Source organism: Camelina sativa, chromosome 16, assembly GCF_000633955.1.
Source record: "Camelina sativa cultivar DH55 chromosome 16, Cs, whole genome shotgun sequence".
Classification (NCBI taxonomy): Eukaryota; Viridiplantae; Streptophyta; class Magnoliopsida; order Brassicales; family Brassicaceae; genus Camelina; species Camelina sativa.
Genome location: NC_025700.1, coordinates 6,133,381 through 6,149,473, shown reverse-complemented (window position 1 = coordinate 6,149,473; position 16,093 = coordinate 6,133,381). Strand labels below are relative to the sequence as shown.

At 36.2% G+C, this 16,093-nt stretch overlaps 2 protein-coding genes across 2 annotated transcripts in view; both read right to left on the bottom strand.

The window, feature by feature from the left end:
* Window positions 8,164-12,190, bottom strand: LOC104749972 (glutamate receptor 2.8-like). The gene is made up of 5 exons (XM_010471689.1): window positions 11,851-12,190; window positions 10,016-11,310; window positions 9,550-9,862; window positions 8,950-9,344; window positions 8,164-8,828 (listed from the first exon to the last, which is right to left on the bottom strand). The coding sequence occupies exons 1-5, from the start codon at window positions 12,125-12,127 to the stop codon at window positions 8,268-8,270; spliced, it is 2,841 nt and encodes a 946-aa protein (XP_010469991.1). The 5' UTR covers window positions 12,128-12,190; the 3' UTR covers window positions 8,164-8,267.
* The window catches only part of LOC104749971 (glutamate receptor 2.7-like), a 5,457-nt gene continuing 2,476 nt past the window's right edge, over window positions 13,113-16,093 (bottom strand). The window contains exons 3-6 of the mRNA XM_019238193.1: window positions 15,051-15,710; window positions 14,562-14,874; window positions 13,899-14,293; window positions 13,113-13,780 (exon numbers count right to left, since the gene is read on the bottom strand). Coding sequence (XP_019093738.1) covers window positions 13,217-13,780; window positions 13,899-14,293; window positions 14,562-14,874; window positions 15,051-15,710 — 1,932 coding nt within the window. The 3' untranslated portion in view covers window positions 13,113-13,216. The remainder of the gene's footprint in view (window positions 13,781-13,898; window positions 14,294-14,561; window positions 14,875-15,050; window positions 15,711-16,093) is intronic.

The window sequence follows — 16,093 nt, the reverse complement described above, 5'->3', positions numbered from 1 at the left end:
ACCATTAATTTCCGTTATGGAAACTCCCTGCTTGAAGCTTCAGTCTTTTTTTTTTTTTTTTTTTTTTTTTTAATTATACATTGAATTGCTGCTATATATTTCAATATTTGTAATTGTACGTATGGCTTTCTTATGTTTTCTACACATATTTCCGATTTTTTAAAATAGAAATTATCGTTTAGTTTTTTATTATTCTGAAGTTATCTCTTTCCTATTCTATTGTCTCATATAATTACGAATTTACGACTAGTAAACCATATTAAACTGATCTTGACTTTAACCCGAATTTTAGTTCGATTTAGTTTGAACTAACCTTTGGCCTAACCCGAGTCTTCTTAGAAACGAAAAAAATGGAGATGGCTCATGCCTCATGGCGAGTATAAAGGAACAACCGTTAAAACCAATAAAAACCACGAGAGACCAAACAAGAGCTCGTGACGGACTGATATACACGTGAAGTCGTGAACAACTAATGCATGGCGGGTGGATTTTGAACGAACAGATCCCTTTTTCGAGACCATGGTTGGGAATGGATGGGCAGCTTAGGAATGCGAAGACCTTTACTTTAAAAAGAAATTCTCGTTATTTCACTACAAGAAATACTTGCATTGATAGCATTACATTATAGCACGATTTACTGCAATGCTATCGTAGATGAGTTAGTAATTGTGTTATTATAGCATAGCGTTTTTAAAATACTGTGAAAAAAATTTTACTAAGAGGGAAACTAAAGTCACTTAGTCCGCCAAACACTTAGCCAATATTTCACAAACTTTACACTTTACTCTTTTTTCCCAAAAGGAAAATCACTTTCACGACAAAACCTAAGTCTTAACTCTCTCGAAGCTTTCGTGAGACCCACCAAATCAAACCCACAAATCGCTCTCTCAGACCCTCAAATCGCTCTCTCAGACCCTCAAATTGCTTCACCAAGCACGAATTGAACTCGCCGGAAAAACTCTTGAAAGTACCGGCGACAACCGAGCTTTTAGCCGCCGACCCTAATTTCGCATATCTCGGATTTGAGCTTGAATCGAAGGCATGTCTTGCTTCCTCTTACTCTTTCTTTCTTTCTTTTACTATGGGTTCTTTTCCTTTGATTGTAAACAACGATTCTATGTGATTTCATAGTTTTCCTCTTTTCTTTGCATCCATATGTTTCGATTGAAGCTCAAATAGGTTTATTTGTTTCGATTCCGTCAAGAAATTGGATAAATTCACAGTTTTTTTGGACATGCAATACATTTGCTCAATCTGTGTACTGTTGATTTGTTCATTATAAGGGCTTTGCGATTTTGTTTAAGCGTAGTTTAAGCCCTTATAAATTCATTATAAGGCTTTGCCATTGTTGAATGTCTTCTCTGCATCACAGATTTAATTCATAGGCTTCTGTAGCATTTAAGTTGCTAGGTTATAATTTACATTCATGATTTCATTCTAAGACCTGTTTGATACAATGCAATGCCGAACCAACCTAATTTATTCATCATATAGTAATTCAAATATTCTTTTTTTGCAAGTCTTGCTGATTCCAATATTGGATAGCTGAAGCAACTCTACTATTTTGCTGAAATCATACGACATGTTGGTACAATGTCTTACCTTGTTATGTTGTGTGTTTGATTTTTGATTCATTTATAACATTACTGTGAATGTGTTTGTCTTGTTATTGTGGTTTATTTATGATAGTTTGTGTCTGAATGGTCTTTGTATAAAGTGTTGCTGAAAATAACTATTGGTGTAATGCTGTTTTGGTTTCTGTTTTATTCGATATGTGTTTGACATAGTGTACTGATCTGATATATCTTTTTGAATTGTTGTCTATATTGATATATGCGATTTAGTTTTATACTGGAGTTATTTTGTTATAAGATTTTTTCATTAACTCTGTTATGATATGATATTAAGGATACTAAAGATATTAAGGATACTAAAGGTTTGAATTAAGCTTAGAACATATAATGTTGGACAAAGATTGGGTGCATCTTTCCAGGTATTAAATGGTATCATCATGAAGAATTGAATTTAACGGTTGAAGGTAACAGTGACAACAGATTTAAAAAGTGGAGTGATGAGATTTTTAGGTTATATGAAGCAGCTGATGAGTTTATGGCTGACGAGTTTGGTAATATGGCTGACTAAGGTGATAGTGGAGAGGGTGAAGAGAAGAAAGAAGATGATTTTCTTACAAAACTTGCAGATGCTGAAACACCCTTGTATCCAAGTTGTGTCAACCATAGTAAGCTCTCGGCTATAGTAACACTATTCAGAATCAAGTCACAGAAAGGTTGGTCTGATAAGAGCTTCAATGACCTGCTAGAAATATTGTCGAAGATATTACCAAAGGATAATGTGCTACACACATCACTGTACGAGGTGAAGAAATTTCTGAAATCATTTGACATGGGTTACCAGAATATTCATGCATGCGTCAATGATTGTTGTCTATTCAGAAAAAAGTACAAGACGCTTGATAAGTGTCCTAAATGCAAGACTTCTAGGTGGAAGACTAACATGCAAACTGGTGAAATAAAAAAAGGTGTTCCACAGAAAGTATTAAGATACTTTCCGATTATACCAAGGCTGAAGAGAATGTTCAGATCAGAGAAAATAGCCAAGGACTTAAGGTGGCATTTCACTAACAAAAGCAGTGATGGAAAACTTCGACACCCTGTAGATTCAGTTACTTGGAATCATATGAACGTCAAGTATCCTTCTTTTGCAGCTGAAGAAAGAAACATGTGGCTTGGACTTTCCACAGATGGATTTAATCCATTCAATATGAAGAACACCAAGTATAGTTGCTGGCCTGTTTTGCTAGTAAACTACAATTTGCCACCGAATTTGTGTATGAAGAAGGAGAACATCATGCTTATGCTACTGATTCCTGGACCACAACAACCTGGTAATAGCATTGATGTATACTTAGAACCTCTTATAGAGGATCTAATTCATCTCTGGAACAATGGAGAGTTTATATATGATACCTTCAGCAAATCTACTTTTACTCTTAAGGCAATGTTGCTTTGGACGATTAGTGATTTTTCGGCCTATGGGAATCTTGCAGGATGCAAAGTAAAGGGTCAAATGGGCTGTCCTTTATGTGGGAAAAATACAAACAGCATGTGGTTAAAGTTCAGCCGAAAATATGTCTACATGAGTCATAGAAAGGGTTTGCCACCAACACATAGTTTCAGAGGAAAGAAGTTGTGTTTTGATGGTAAAGCTGAACATGGGAGAAAGGGAAGGATATTAAGTGGCGAGGAAATTTCTCAAAACCTGAAGAATTTCAAGAATGACTTTGGAAATCTGAAAAAATCTGTCCGTAAGAGGAAAAGTACAGATTGTACTGGAATGATGTCTGATAGTGATGATTTATCCACTGATTCATCTGAGGATGAAGATGAGGAAATAGAAGTAGATGAGGATGAGTTATCTAGATGGAAGAAAAGATCTATTTTTTTCAATCTACCTTATTGGGAGGTATGCTAATAATTTACTATTGTGATTATTTCAGTTTCATATTTTATCAATTAAACCTTGTTTAATTTTCGTTTTGTTCTTGTATGTGTTGGTTAGGATCTTCCGGTTAGGCATAACTTAGACGTAATGCATGTGGAGAGAAATGTGGCTGCAAGTATTGTATCTACTTTGCTACATTGTGGGAAATCAAAGGATGGTCTTCAGGCACGTAAGGATCTGGAATATCTGGGTATTAGAATCCTAAAACACAAGGAAAAAGAACATACCTTTCAGCAGCTCCTTGGTCATTGTCGAAGACAGAGAAGAAAGTCTTTTGTAGGCGAATTTTTGACTTCAAAGGACCAGATGGCTACTGTTCAGACATATCGAAAGGCGTATCATTCGACGACTGTAAGATCACCGGTCTGAAATCACACGATTATCACGTCTTAATGCAACAGCTACTTCCTATTGCACTTAGAGGTTTGTTACCAAAAGGTCCTAGGATAGCAATTGTACGCTTATGCAAATTTTACAACCACTTGTGTCAGCGAGTAATTGATAGAGAGCAGCTTTTGGTAATGGAAGCTGAGATCGTTGAAACGCTCTGGATGTTTGAAAGATTTTTTACTCCAAGTTTCTTTGATATAATAGTGCATTTGACAGTACATCTAGGAAGAGAAGCATGGCTAGGTGGACCAGTCCATTTTAGATGATAATACCCATTTGAAAGGTATAACTTGTCTTTCTTTTGGTAATTGTTTATCTTTTCTTCTATTGAGCTGTCTTGGGATAATCAATGTCTTGTTGCTAATCTACATTTACACTTTTCAGGTATATGAAAGTTCTTAAAGATTTTGTAAGAAACCCGGCAAGACCTGAGGGGTGTATGGCCGAGTCATATCTCGTTGAAGAATGCATTCACTTTTGTAGTGAATTTTTGAAGAATACTACAAATGTAGAGGAAAAACTAGATAGAAACAATGAATATGAGAATAGTTCTATACTAGAGGGTCGCCCAATATCTGCAAGCACTTCAATTACTCTTACTGAAATGGAGACAAAAATTGCCCACCTTGCTGTTATACAAAACGTGGCTGTTGTTGATCCTTATGTCGAGTAAGTTTCTGTTTTTCTATTGCACTTGTCATACCTTTTCTTTTTTCTAAAATCTATATGATTATTAATTCTTATTATTAAACTTATACAAGTGAGCACCTTCAGTACCTTCAAGACTCAAATGGGAGATGTAGATCTGATGCATCACATTTATGGAAGATGCATACAGAAAAGTTTGCGGATTGGCTAAAAAAAAAGGCAAATTATAATTTATCTTAATTTTCTGCATTTATATTATGTTTTTGACTGTATGTGTCTGATTTGTTTCTTATTTTTTTGGTAGATCCCGCTTGATTCAGATATACATGAAGAAACACTTAAATGGTTGGCTTATGGTCCGCGTAGTTCTGCTCGGTCGTATACAGGATATATTGTTAATGGGCAACGGTTTCACACTAGTTCAGTTGATAGGAAAAGTCAGAATAGTGGGATCTTGTATGAGGCTACAGCAGTATGTAGATCTCATAAGTTTTAATATTCTTTCAACTGATAAAGACAGTTTTTTGGTATAGAAGCAAAATAGTTCAGACCCATCTGAAGTGACAAGGTTAGATGTGTGGGTGAAGTCGCGTACCAAAAAGGATGGGACACCAGTGAATACTAATGCTGCTGAAAAGATTGTGAGTTGTTTTTAAATCTGTAAATTAATTTATTTTTAAATCAGTTGTAGTTTTTATTGTATTATGATTGCTGTTACATATTAGCATATAAATATATGTAAATTATGATTGTAGAAAAAGGCAGCTGAACTTATGAAGTCTGCTGGTAGTCCATCAAGTACAGCATATGGACCAGGAGATGCTCTTACCCAACTTTTAGGTCCTGATAATCCTGGTCGAATGAGGGCAATGGGTAGAAACATGAACAAAACCAAACTATCTTGTTTCCAAATGAAGCATAAGATTTTTACTGAAATGCAAGAGAATCAAATACATCTCCAGCAAAAAGTCCATGAGCTACGAGATGAGATTGACAAACTAAAGAACCAGGTTAGCTAGAGGCTTTCTTTTTGTTTGGTTAACTGCTATATTATTATATGTCCGAATTAATAACTTTTTATATATGTTATAGAGACAAGAAACTACGACTGGTGAAAACTCAGCAGCAAGAGTAAGTATTGTAATTTATAAGTACGTATACAGATTTCTTTATAATTACTTAGAATATGACATGTTTGAAATTCTACTAACTATTTTGTAGAGTGTGAACAAAGGATCACAACCTAAGTGTGTCTTGATTGATTGGGCTGGTGATTATGCAAATGTTGGTGAGGGACGCATTATTTCTTCTGATCCAAAGGATATGGTGAATAACAGTCCATTAGGCCCTTACGATCTTAAAGTACTTGTTGAGACTGCTACTGTACCAGAAGCATCCCTTTGGAGACCTGCTCATCAAATTTTCACAATTGAGAACGTTGTTGGGCATATGATTGCCTGGCCTGCCAAAAAGTGTGTTAATCTAGAACAGGAGCTACAACAAGATGATATTGCAACACTGGTAAAGGTTTTTTTTACTTTGACATGACTTGATTAGTATGAGTTAACATACTTAGGTTATTGTCACAATGTGTTTTACAGGGTACAAGGAAAGATTCATTGAACAAATGCAAACTACTCAACTTGTCGAATGATGATGTAGTTGTTGCTGAAGGACGTTGGCTATCAAAAGATCCAAAGGCATTGGTGAATGGACTTCCAATTGGACCAAAGGCTGTTAAAGTATTTGTTGATGAGGTGCATCAGTCCGAGACATTTATATGGAGGGCTACGATGGAAGTGACATACCTTGAGGACTGTTTACTGTCTTTTGTTGCATGGCCTTATTGCAAAGTTTTATTTGAAAACACCAACACAGATGGATCATGTCAGAAAGCTCCAGTTCATAAATCTGCATCAATTGATCAATCAGGAGAAAAAACAGCATCAGCAGTTCTAAAATCTACAGAAACAGGTGAGAAGTCCCATATTGATACAACTACAGCAACATGTCAAAAATCTGCAGCAACAAAGACAAAGTCTACAGCATCAGGTCAAAAATCTGCAACAACATCAAAGGAGAAATCATCTGCAGCAGATCCTAAATCAGGAGAGAAGTCTCTAACAAAAGGTTCAAATCTCCTGCAACTGAAATTGAACTAACTTCACAGTCCCCTCTTCGGAGATCCCCGGTAAATAACAACACATGTTATGAATTTATTATAGTTAGTATTCTCTCTTTATTAAATGGTTTATATTGTAAACATGTTAGAGGAAAAACATAGGTGGAGGTATGAAGGAAAATCAGAAGTTTAAGCTGATGGATATTAGCGGAAAGAAGCGGATTGTTGCTGAGGGACGTGTTCATAAAAATGGTCCACTCTGTTACATTGGGTCCTAATGCTGCTAGTGTTTGGATTGAAAAAATGAAGGTAGATGATGCAGCAGCCTGGAAGACATCAGATGAGATCGAGTTTATGAGAGATGCACTTGGTTCACCTATCGCTTGGCCAACTGATAAATTGGTTGTCTATTGATTGGTAGAAACTGAGGTAAGTGTTAGAAATTGATGATTGTGAGTTGAGTATACATGTTATGCATATGTTATTACAAAACTAATGATGAAAGAAATTTTCTTTGCAGGAAGTTAAGCAACTTTGGTCCAGCCAGTCTAACTAGCTACTTTTGTTTAGTTTAAGAATATGTTAAAGAACTATGTGTTTTGGATTCAGCCTTATGTTTTATGCGATATTGGTTTCAGATTTATGTTGCTTCTTTTGGATTCAGACTTATGTTGCTTCTTTTGGATTCAGACATGTTTTATGGTTTCAGACTTATGTTATATGGTATTTTGGATTCAGACTTGTGTAGTGAAGGATTTATATTTTATTAATTATATTATGCAAATTATAATAATAGATAGCTATATTAAAATACATATAACAGCAAAAAAAAATGTTATCTTCATATATTATAGCGCTAAACATTAGCTCTCAAAAACTATATTACAGCATATTCGTAGCTATTAAAAATTAAGCATGGCAAAATCGATAAGCTATCGTATCAACATATATTATAGCACTACATATGACTTGTTAAATAATAAAATTGAGAAAGCGATAAGGATATATTTGCAAAAAAAAAATGAGATGATAAGATATATCACAACATAAAATCTTTACCATTATATGGAGATCTTTTGTAGTACATAGTAAAAGCTATTAAAAAAACATTACCCAAAAATATATTGCTATAGTATAATAATTAACAGCATACAGAAAACGTTATGTTATCTACATATATCATTGCATTAGAAATGTGCTATCGTAGGGGTGACCTCTACCACAGCTCCAGATGACACATCAGTTACTAAAACGCTATTAATAACATATTATAGTGAAAATCCCGTGCTATAAATGTTTATTTTTCTTGTAGTGTTTGGCTAGGAAACATGCCTTACAAATCAATCACTCGCGCCACTATGTATAGGAAAGAGTAATGTATGTTCAGCGTTGCTATGAGACTGAACATACATTACTCTGATGATCAGTCAATCCCACGAGTGTTCAATTTAAAAGATAAAAAAAAATTAGGGGAATTTAGCGTCTAATTTGTTATATATAAAAGAATAATAACTTTCATGGAAAAATTTACAACCAACCTAAATTATCTATAACTTGTTATGCAAGCAGAGTTATAAATTTCTATCTATTGTTCAATTCTACATTCAATAATAGATGCTTCATCTTCATGATGTATTGTTTGTGTAATAAAGCCTTCTTCGTTCGGGCTAAAAGACATTCTTCTTAGCTCAAACTCCCTATTTTGTGATGAGCTTTGTGGCCATGGTGCGATTTGCATAGCTGATGGGCTCGGAGTGTACTGTGTCATAGGTGAACTCACGTTATGAACGGCACTGTTCCTGAAAGTGTGCGACTTTTCGTCTTTCTCATTAAAGATTCTGAATAAAGACGTTAGCTTTTCCCAAATCGATGCTTCAGAATCATCAAATAGTGTGTGCCTATTTTCGTACAAGAAAAGGCCCACAAAGGTTAGTATTGCCAAGAATGAAGCAATGCCTGCTATTAGAAACAGACCCCAGAAGCTACTGAGGCCGAGACTATTGGATGAAAGATCGGTGTTTCGATCAAGACAATCATTCTGTTTCATAGACCATTTGTTTTCGATGTGTAGCATTTCATCTCCTTGAGTCACATCTAAGATAGCCCTTGAGACATCTCCTGTCAAAGGCGAATTCTTGGGGAACGCCTACACATTGATCATGGAAACAAGCAATGAAAACATCAGAATAATCACATTGTATGTGTTTTTCTTTTTCCTAATTTTGTTGTTGTTAAAAGTAAATTGAAAAAAAAAATAGCAAACTTACAAAGCCAAAACCAGCAGTCTTAAATGTTGGTTCAACCATTGCATATTTGGTGCATTTTTGAGAAAGGATAGCCTTCAGGTAGGGCACTTCGTCGAAAACTGCTGCAATACTGCGGTTAGACAAAAACGCGTTGCAGTCTTCCGAAGAACCAAAAGCCACGAGCCGAGATGCATGGAATCCTTCCTTTATAAGAAGGTCTTTAACGAAAGCCCCATGTTGGTACCCTACATAGTCCCCATTTTTTATAAGATTGTTCATACTTGTGACCGCTGGTTGAAAGCGTTGTACTGTCAAGAAAGAGGTGAGGTTTGCTGTGTAGCTCTGAGTTAGAACAAACACCACAAAGCACCACACAACCACCACAAACCTTGCTAAGTTGCTCACTACCTTCTCACCTATATTCACACGCACAAATGACTTCATCATTAGAATCTTGATTTTTGTTAACAAAATTATGACTTGATATATATTTTTGATAAATAAATAAGTTGATAATTAATGTATAAACAACGTAAAATAGCCTAATTTCTACAGTAAACTGGTTTTGAAATGGAAACCAAGATTTTTTTAACATATATCATTATTGGTGTTAGAACTTACGATGGGCAAAAACCATGGTAGAGAAGGAGAACCAAAAGCTAGTGCCAATCTGGTGGTGAGGCGGTCCACGAAAGTCCGAGTTGACTCTATGTTCGAAAAGCCACACAACAAAACCAATGAGGACAAAGAAACAACCAGTGGTGACCCATAAGTCCAAGTTCCAAGGTTGGAGGAACACCCATGTGTTCTTATTTTCATTGTCTCTCACCGGCACCATCATAGATACTCCAGACTCTGTGTATGGTAACGTGAAGTCAACATGCATTGACCTATGCGCTGTGATGGTTACATCTCCAACAAGGGCATCCAAAGTCTGTTTCATTTCATAATATGTTAGAGATTTCATTTTTTTAAAGCATATTCTATTATACGAGGAACATGGGCCTACTCATTACTAACATGCGATTACATGAACTTTTATATTTTTGTTAAAGTGAGAATAGAGGAAGAAAAAAAAAGAACTAACCCCGTCATAAACTTGGTCGACCATGTCATTGTAGTCATCATCTGGAGACTCGCAACGGTAGTATTGTGGAATAACTGCATATGGCAACTTCTTAAGCGCAGCTTCAAAGATGTCTATGGCGTAACCTTTTGCGGTTGTTATGTTAGTGATAGGATCTCTGGTTACCTCCACGAAATTAAAGAAGCCTTTCTTTACTGGTACGCCCACTTTAAGCTTCTTCTCGTTAGTTGGAATCTCCCATCCTTTAGGAACAACCATTGAGTTACCTGGCCATATCACCGGCCCCAACAAAGTTGTTTTGTTTGAATTGGCATTGAAACGTTCATTGCTCGGTGTCCAAAATCCGATTATCCTCTCTTTATTTCCGACAAAATTGATGATCTCAAACTTTGGTGACTCGAGCTGCCCGTCCGTGAGATTAAACTCTCCTGCTAAACCCTTGAAATTTACTTCCGAGAGGGCCTTTTGAAGACTTGGACCGTAGCGAGAGACCCTTACGCTCCCTAAATCTGTCATATTATTTGTCGAGGTGTTCACATTATCGTATTGTAAGTCCTTTAAGGTTGTATTCTCCACGGCCATGGCCAATGCTGTGATTGAATCATACGCCCATAATGCAAAAACGTTTACATCATACCTCATCGATTGATTCTCCTTCTCAAACCTTTTTTTCCATCTCAAACGGAAATCTTCAAGCTTTTTTGATTTGGGAACATAGCTCCTCACACCTAAAACGCCATCTATAGCATTTAAGCTACGACCATGGTCGATGTGTCTCATCCTATGCGTCATTCCATTGGTCATTAACCATACATACCCTTCTGCCATCATCCCGATCTCTCTAGCTTTCTGAAAAAGCCGTAAAGCGAGGCGTGAGTCCATGTGGACAATGAAAACCCTAGTTTGCTTCGTCATGAGCTTATAAAGTTCCTTCAGAATCTGGTCATCGTTAGCCTCCGGGGAGATCACACTTTTGTCGACTTGCACGTCTTGTAAAGCGTCAGACAAGTAAGGCATGATTCCTTCTCCTAATTCGTTGTCCATATAGATAGCGTCAACTCTTCTCCATCCAAAGGATTCAACAATGGCTGCAATGGCGTTGACCTGGAATGAGTCATCTACAGTTGCTCTGACGAAGTAAGGGCTTTTGATGGATCTTAAAAGAGGGCTTGATGCAGAGAATGTGATGGTCGGTACACGAGTTTTGTTGGCGAGTCTGATCATAAACTGTGCTTGCATAGAGTTTATTGGTCCAATGATGGCACGCACTTGCTCGTTCTGGATTAGGTCCAAAGCTGCTTGCACGACAAGAAAACACAAACAAAAGAAGAAAGCTTATATAACCACGTACTTTAAGACTTTATGATAATTATTGAGATATAACACTAATTTACATAAGAGTTAAATTAATTCATTTGAAAGGTATTCAAAGGCAATAAGGCATGTGACCACCAATAGTTTTATACTATTCGTCAAGTATATTTGAACTAATGAATTAAATATTTTAACGAGACTAATAATAGTAATAGGGATTTCTGCGACCGTACCCCTGTCACCAAGACTTTCTAAGAATATAAAAAAAAAATATGATGAAGTCATTTGGATTTTTATTAGTAATCTAAAAGATAAACTGTCACCAAAGACTTTTAGTAAATAGCACAGAAGAAGACACTTTTAAGTTTAATAATGATCTAAAATATTGTTCAGATTAATTGAAAACATTGACCAGCTAAATCGTGTCTGGTTGTAATATATTTCATTCGACTGAAACTTTCAAACTAATAATTAATAAATTTAAATGTAGTGAAGAAGCAAGAGACAGAAAAGTAACAAACCTGCAGCTGAAGCCTGAACTGTATCTTTCATGGAATCTCTGACGTGAAGCGCAAGTCTTGTGCGGTAATTAGGATGCTCTTTGTAGAAATCGGACAACGACATGTTCATTAAAGTGAGGCAGATCTTGGAAAATGCTGTATCGAGATCAAGAACTACTCCTACTTTGATTTCACTTGTTTGGCTTCGTCCTAAACCAACCCCCATCGACAAAAAAACCCAAACGAACAAGACAAAGTAACTCAGAAAGGTGTTATTAGTTTTTGTTGGGTTCATCATTATTCATAAATAGAGGAGATAGACCATTTATGTGATTCGGTAACTTCGGCTTTTTCCGTTATATATATACAGAGGAGAAAAAAGTCGGTTTGAAGAGGTCTTGAAAGACTTTTGAAATGCTATACCAAAATTTTGTCCTCAAATCTCAAGGAAAGAGTCATAAAATAAGAAACGATTAGTGTTGACTAGAAAATAAAAAAATGGTTTGAAAGAGTCAGATGAGATATATGTATTACCAAATTTCATTGCTAAGCAAAGGTACACAAATGTATATTATACATTGAAATTTTGAAAATCGAATAGGAAAATATCTACCTCAAGTGAAGTACATGGTTCTAGAATGTAATTGGGTTAATTTATTTTCTTTCTTTTTAATTTTTATTTCCATTGGATTAAGGTTTGATGTAATTAATGATTCGAATAATTAAGAATTTGTACTTCAGTTAGTCCAAGATTTTATTTCCTTTCACTTAATGTTTTGTTCGAATATTTTTTCAAAAAGAAAGGCCGGTTATAAAACAAGTACTTTCTTTACCATTTCCATTATGGAGATTAGTCAACGGTAAAACTTTGTCTTGAAGATTCTGGTGCAAGTGTATAATTTTTTCAATTTATTTTTATAAAAGGTACTTGTCACCATATTAGTGCAAGGACATTGTGTTAAACCAAATTTACTTTGTTCAACGCGTTTTTGGGTATTTTATATTTCATCGAACATAATGTATTCGTCATTTGAGGACCAAATTTAACACACGTCTCCACGAATAGGACATGAAGAAGACGTATACTGTAGGCAAATCAAAAACAAATATTAGTTTTGTCAATATTCTATTTTTCAAAACGATGAAAAAGACCGAAAAATTATTTATTTGTGTGTCATTTTGCATATTACAAAGTTTTGCGTTGTTTCCATACCTCCCTAATTGTTATAAAGAAATCCAAATTAAGAAATCTAACTTTGACACTCAGTTTGAAAACAAACATAGGAATAAAAGGTGTTAACCTTGATTAGTTTAAACTCAACATATAGCGTCAACAAAAGCAATACAAATGGAGTGGCTAATTTGTTATGCACTTTTGAAACTTCTTTTAATCATTCACCTTCAGATTAATAGTAGACTCCTCATCTTCAACTTGTTCTGATTCCAGAGTGAATAGTTCTCCATTCGGGATGGAAGGCACTCTTCTTGATTCAAACTCCCAATTTTGTGATGGACTTCGTGGCAATAGAGTGCCCTGATCGGTCAAAGGGGTTGAACTTCCTTGAGTAATAGGTGAACTCACATTATGGACGGCATTCTCCTTGAACGTATGAGACTTTATGTCTTTCTCATCAAAAATTCTAACCAAAGATTTTAACTTTCTACGGAAGGAATGTTCAGAGTCAGCGAAGAGTGTGAGCTTGTGTTCGTACAAGAAGGTGACCACGAAGATGAAAAGTGCCAGGAACGAAGCGATGCCTGCTATTAGAAACAAACCCCAGAAGCTACTGACGCTGAGACTGTTGGATGAAAGATCGGTCTTTAGATCAGGACAATTATCACTTTGATTCTTGAACCATTTATTCTCTATATGTTGCATCTCTTCGCCTTGAGTCACATTCAAGATAGCCCTGGAGACATCATCCGTCAAAGGTGAATTCTTGGGAAATACCTACAAAATTAATTATCATGGAAGCAGAAAAGCTATCAGTGAAAAATACCTAAATACTTAAAAGACGTTTATATTTTGCTATTTTCTAAAAGTAAAGTGTAAGGTAAAAAGAACATACAAAGCCGAAACCAGCCGTCTTAAAGGTTGGTTCAACCATAGCATATCTAGAGCAGTTCTTAGAAAGGATCAGTTTAAGGTAGGCCACTTCGTCGAAAGATGCTGCGATTGTCCCATTGGAAAAAAGCTCGTCGCATTCCTCCGCAGAACCAAAAGGTTTGAGCTGAGATTTCTGAAACCCTTGAATTTGTAAAAGATTACACACGAAAGTGCCTCGTTGGTACCCTACATATTCATTATTTCTTATGAGATCTTTCCAATTTGTGACCTCTGGTTGGAACCGTTGTACTGTGAGGAAAGAGGTGAGATTCGCTGTATAGCTCTGAATCAGCACAAGCACCACGAAGCACCACACTAACACCACAAACCTCGCTAAATTGCTCACCACCTTCTCACCTATATACACAAACAAGTTGCACTACATCATTATTATATTGCTTCTTAATTTGGAATCGTATTGATGATAAATTAGGTTATAATAAATCATAATGTAGATACTTAAAATTTTCTAACTGATGAGGCTGAAATTTAATGATGGGACTCGTTTCCCAGCGTTATCTTACAAGTTGAAATTTCTAGGACTCAAACAACACCACTACGCTATTTTAACAAGTTCTTGATTGTAAACAGAAAAAAAAAATAGTTCTTGATTGGTGTAACTTACGGTGAGCAAAGTTCATAGTGGAGAAAGCGAACCAGAAACTGGTTCCTATCTGGTGGTGAGGTGGTCCACGAAAGTCGGTGTTGACTCTGTGTTCTAAAATCCACACAATGAACCCAATGAATACGAAAAAGCAAGTAGTGGTGACCCATAGGTTTAAGCTCCAAGGTTTTAGGAACACCCATGTGTTCTTCTTCTTGTTGTCCTTGAGCGGCACCATCATAGACACTCCAGACTCTGTGTATGGTAGCGTGAAATCAACATACAGTGACCTGTTTGCTATGATGGTTACATCTCCCACAACTGCGTCGTACGTCTGACTCATTAATAATTAATAACATGTTAGAAATCAATAAAAGGAAGACAAAAAGACATAATCGACATTAATACTCTACTAATTATTAATTAAAATTAAAAATTAAAATAAAAGAACCATGAGATTGTTACCTAGCTACTACTCCTAAAAGATAGGGGAAGAAAAAGAGAACTAACCCCATTATAGACTTGGTATACCATTTCGTCGTAGTCCTCATCTGGAGATAGGAAAGCAATATATTTAGGAATGACTGAGTAATGCAACTTTTTAAGAGCAGCTTCGAAGACGTCAATGCAGTAACCCGTTGGAGTCAATTCGTTAGTGATTGGATCTGTCTTTGCATCCACAAAATTTAAGAAGCCTTTCTTCACTGGAACGCCGACTCTAAGCATCTTCCCATTCGTTGGAATCTCCCAGCCTTTCGGAACAACTATCGACTTCCCTGGCCATAGCACTGGCCCGAACCTCTCCCCTCCTAACAACATTGTTTTGTTTGAATTAGCATTCACAAGTCCATTGTATGGTCTCCAGAATCCGATAATTCTCTCTTCATTTCCAATAATATTTATGACCTCAAACGCTGATGATTCGAACTGCCCGTTAATGAGTTTAAACTCTCCGGCTAAACCCTTGAATCTTACGTTCGAAAGAGCCTCTAAAAGACTTGGACCATAGCGAGAGACCTTTAGCGTCCCTAGATCTGTCTTGTTGTTTCCTGAAGCGATCGGATTATCATACCACAAACTCTTTATGTTGGTGTTCTCCACGGCCATGGCTAATGCAGTGATCGAATCATATGCTCTTAATGCAAAAATGTTCAGCTCTACATCATCCCCCTTCAGTGAGTTCTTCTTCTCAAACTTTTTCTTCCATCTCAATCTGAAATCTTCTAGGTCTTTTGATTTAGTGATATGGCTCCTCACGCCTAAAACCCCTTGCATATTCTCAAAACTGCTGCCACGTTCGTTAGATTTTATTAAATTCATCACTCCATCTGTCAATAACCATACATATCCTTCCTCCATCATCCCGATCTCTCTGGCTTTCTGAAAAAACCGAAAACCGAGAGTTGGTGGCATGTGGACAACGAATACCCTCGTTTGCATAGTCATTAGCTTATAAAGCTCCTTGAGAATCTGATCATCATTAGCATCCTGAGGGATCAAACATCTATTGACTACGAAAGCTTGTACGTCATTTAAAGCGTCAGACAAGTAAG

Excerpts from the sequence above, each read along its gene's own strand:
- LOC104749972 (XM_010471689.1), bottom strand. The coding sequence starts at position 12,127 with ATGATGAACCCAACAAAAACTAATAACACCTTTCTGAGTTACTTTGTC. Across the intron at positions 11,311-11,850 it reads AGTTCAGGCTTCAGCTGCAG|CTTTGGACCTAATCCAGAAC; the intron begins GTTTGTTACTTT and ends TCGTGCAAGCAG. Across the intron at positions 9,345-9,549 it reads TACCATGGTTTTTGCCCATC|GTGAGAAGGTAGTGAGCAAC; the intron begins GTAAGTTCTAAC and ends GTGTGAATATAG.